The 2,658-nt window shown below is 38.4% G+C and overlaps 2 protein-coding genes across 2 annotated transcripts in view; both read right to left on the minus strand.

Annotated features, from left to right (window-relative positions):
* The window catches only part of KRBOX1 (KRAB box domain containing 1), a 5,048-nt gene extending 3,396 nt beyond the window's left edge, over nt 1-1,652 (minus strand). The window contains exon 1 of the mRNA XM_014534879.1: nt 1,579-1,652. Within this exon, the coding sequence (XP_014390365.1) occupies nt 1,579-1,611 (33 nt within the window). The 5' untranslated portion in view covers nt 1,612-1,652. The remainder of the gene's footprint in view (nt 1-1,578) is intronic.
* The window catches only part of ZNF662 (zinc finger protein 662), a 13,517-nt gene continuing 12,437 nt past the window's right edge, over nt 1,579-2,658 (minus strand). The window contains exon 5 of the mRNA XM_014534878.1: nt 1,579-1,660. Coding sequence (XP_014390364.1) covers nt 1,654-1,660 — 7 coding nt within the window. The 3' untranslated portion in view covers nt 1,579-1,653. The remainder of the gene's footprint in view (nt 1,661-2,658) is intronic.

The following is a 2,658-nucleotide window of genomic DNA, read 5'->3' on the forward strand; positions in this document are numbered from 1 at the left end:
CTTCAGGCAGAGAACTAATATGGAACTGGATATGGCTGACACCTTAGCTCTCAGCCACTCCCCACTTTGTAATAGTTGGTGATTATTTGGGGTGCTCATTTTACTGTCGTTTCCCAATTCTGCTTTCATCCCAGTTCTTCCCTCATTCTTGTCTCCTTGTCCACTACCCCAGGCACAGAGCTCTCCGATTTGTCAATGACTCCCCACCCCCATGCAAAGGTAGTGAGGTTGGAGATCCAATAGGAAAACACTGCTTACTTGGAACAGGCTAGAGAAAAATCTGCTTATCAAAGGACACCACTAAGAGAGTGAAAAAGCAAGCCAAAGGCTGGGAGAAGATATTTCATAACACACATAGCTGACAAAGAACTCATATCCATAATACAGAACTACAACTAGGAGAAAAAAAATGACATACGATGTATTAAAAAATGGGGAAAATAACTGAACAGGGACTTCACATAAGAGGAGATCCATGTAGCCAATAAACATATGAAATAGTGCTCCATATCACTGGTTGTGCGGAAAAGGAAATCTAAAAACGAGTTAGCAATAACGAATGACAAGTGTTGCTAAGAATGTGAAACAACTGGAACTCTCATGTACTGCTGGCAAAAATATAAACTGGAACAACCATTTCAGAAAATTGTTGGGCAGCATCTACTAAAACTAATCAAATGTATACCCTAGTAATTTGACTTCTAAAGACGCACCCAAGAGAAATGAGCGCCGTGTCCACCAAAGGGCATATACAAGAATTTTCACTGCATTCTATTCACTGCATTCTGAAAACAATAAAAATATCCATCCACAGAAGAAGAATGAATGAATAAATAAAATGTAATATAATCATATAATGGAAAACTATTCAGCAATTAAAAAGGACTGTTATGTGTAAAGTTCATAAACACATTGGTGAACAAAATGAGGCAGATACAAAAGAATACATGTTAAATGATTCCATTTACATGAAGTTCAGGAACAAATAAAATTAAACTACGGTGACAGAGGTCAGAATAACAGTCAACTTTGGGGTGGACTGCTTGGGATGGCAAATGATAGAACTTGTGGTAGTGATAATGTTCTATGTCTTAATATGAGTGATGGTCATACAAGTGTGTATATATATTTTTAAATATGTTTTCTTTTAACTGATTTTAGAGAGGGAGGAAGGGAAAGGGGGAGAAAGAGAAAGAAATATCGATTGGCTGCCTCCTGCACACTCCCTATTAGGGATGGAGCCTGCAACCCACCCTGACAGGGAATCAAACTGGCGATATTTTGGTGCATGGGACGACACTCAACCGAGTCACACTGGCCAGGGCAGGTGTGTATATTTTTTAAAAGTGAGCTATACAGTTCAGATTTATATTGTAGATAAATAATACCTCACTGAGAAATTTACATATTTTATATATATAAATGTTACATGTGTATATACATGCATGTATACTTATGTATATACAAGTTATATGAATGTCTATGTGCATATATATATATATAAGCATACATGCATATATAAATATATGTGTGTATACATATATGTATTCATGTAGAAACAGAGGAAACCCAGCTCACCTGGGGCCCAGCTGTTAAGGACATTGCTGTCATTATCTGACCTCTTTTATTCGGGTCTTGAGGAACGGTTAAGCCTCAGGAGCTGAAGGTAAAGAAACAAGCATTAGTAACAGTAACTCTACTGACCATAACTCCTGCACACATCTGATCCACCCTGTTTTGAGGCTATATCAACTGTTACTCATCAGTTATTGCCTTGTGTCAGTGACAATACACATCTCACAGTGACCAGACAGCAGACATGCTGCTAAACTCATGGAGGGTTTAAGTCCAAGGGTAACCAAAGCAGTGATTCAGATTGAGTAAATGGGTACCCCTTGTAGTAGCTGTGTCCTCCAATTCTCTTAAATGATGATATTGTCATCATATCTTTGTAATAAATGTCCCTTGCAGTGGATACTTAATAATATTGACATATTAAACAAAATAACTTAAGCAAAAAGGTCTGATCCATATTGTTGACCTAAAAGTAGAATGGCAGCATTGGCCACCCTATAGCGGTTCTCAACCTGTGGGTCGCAACCATCAGAAAACACATATAGCATATCAGATATTTCCATTACGATTCATAACAGTAGCAAAATTACAGTTATGAAGTAGCAACGAAAATAATTTGATGGTTGGTGGTCACCACAACATGAGGAACTGTATTAAAGGGTCTTGGCATTAGGAAGGTTGAGAACCACTGCTACAGAACATTCCCTTCCACTTCTTCTTATGGAGAAAAGCACAGCTAGGGAGCTGAAGCACAAACAAAAACCCAATGGGGAGCGAATCACAACCCAATCAATACACTGCACTAACAGGACCAACGGCTTAATCCCATTGATCACCAACCTCAACAGTTAGGTTAAGACAATGAGGAAACGTTAAGTGGATGTAATGACAAGAGAAATAACGGATGTTATTTCTTGGTCCAGAAATCTTTCCCTATCTCCAATACTGTACATAGGTAATTCCATGCCAAACACTGGACACACTGGACATTAGGTGCTTGATGGATATGACTCGTCATGAGATTTTTGGGTGTTTTTTTTTTGGGGGGGGGGGGAATTAAAAATTAAAATGAGCAAACCCAGC

The sequence above is a fragment of the Myotis brandtii genome, unplaced genomic scaffold, assembly GCF_000412655.1.
Source record: "Myotis brandtii unplaced genomic scaffold, ASM41265v1 scaffold134, whole genome shotgun sequence".
NCBI lineage: Eukaryota > Metazoa > Chordata > Mammalia > Chiroptera > Vespertilionidae > Myotis > Myotis brandtii.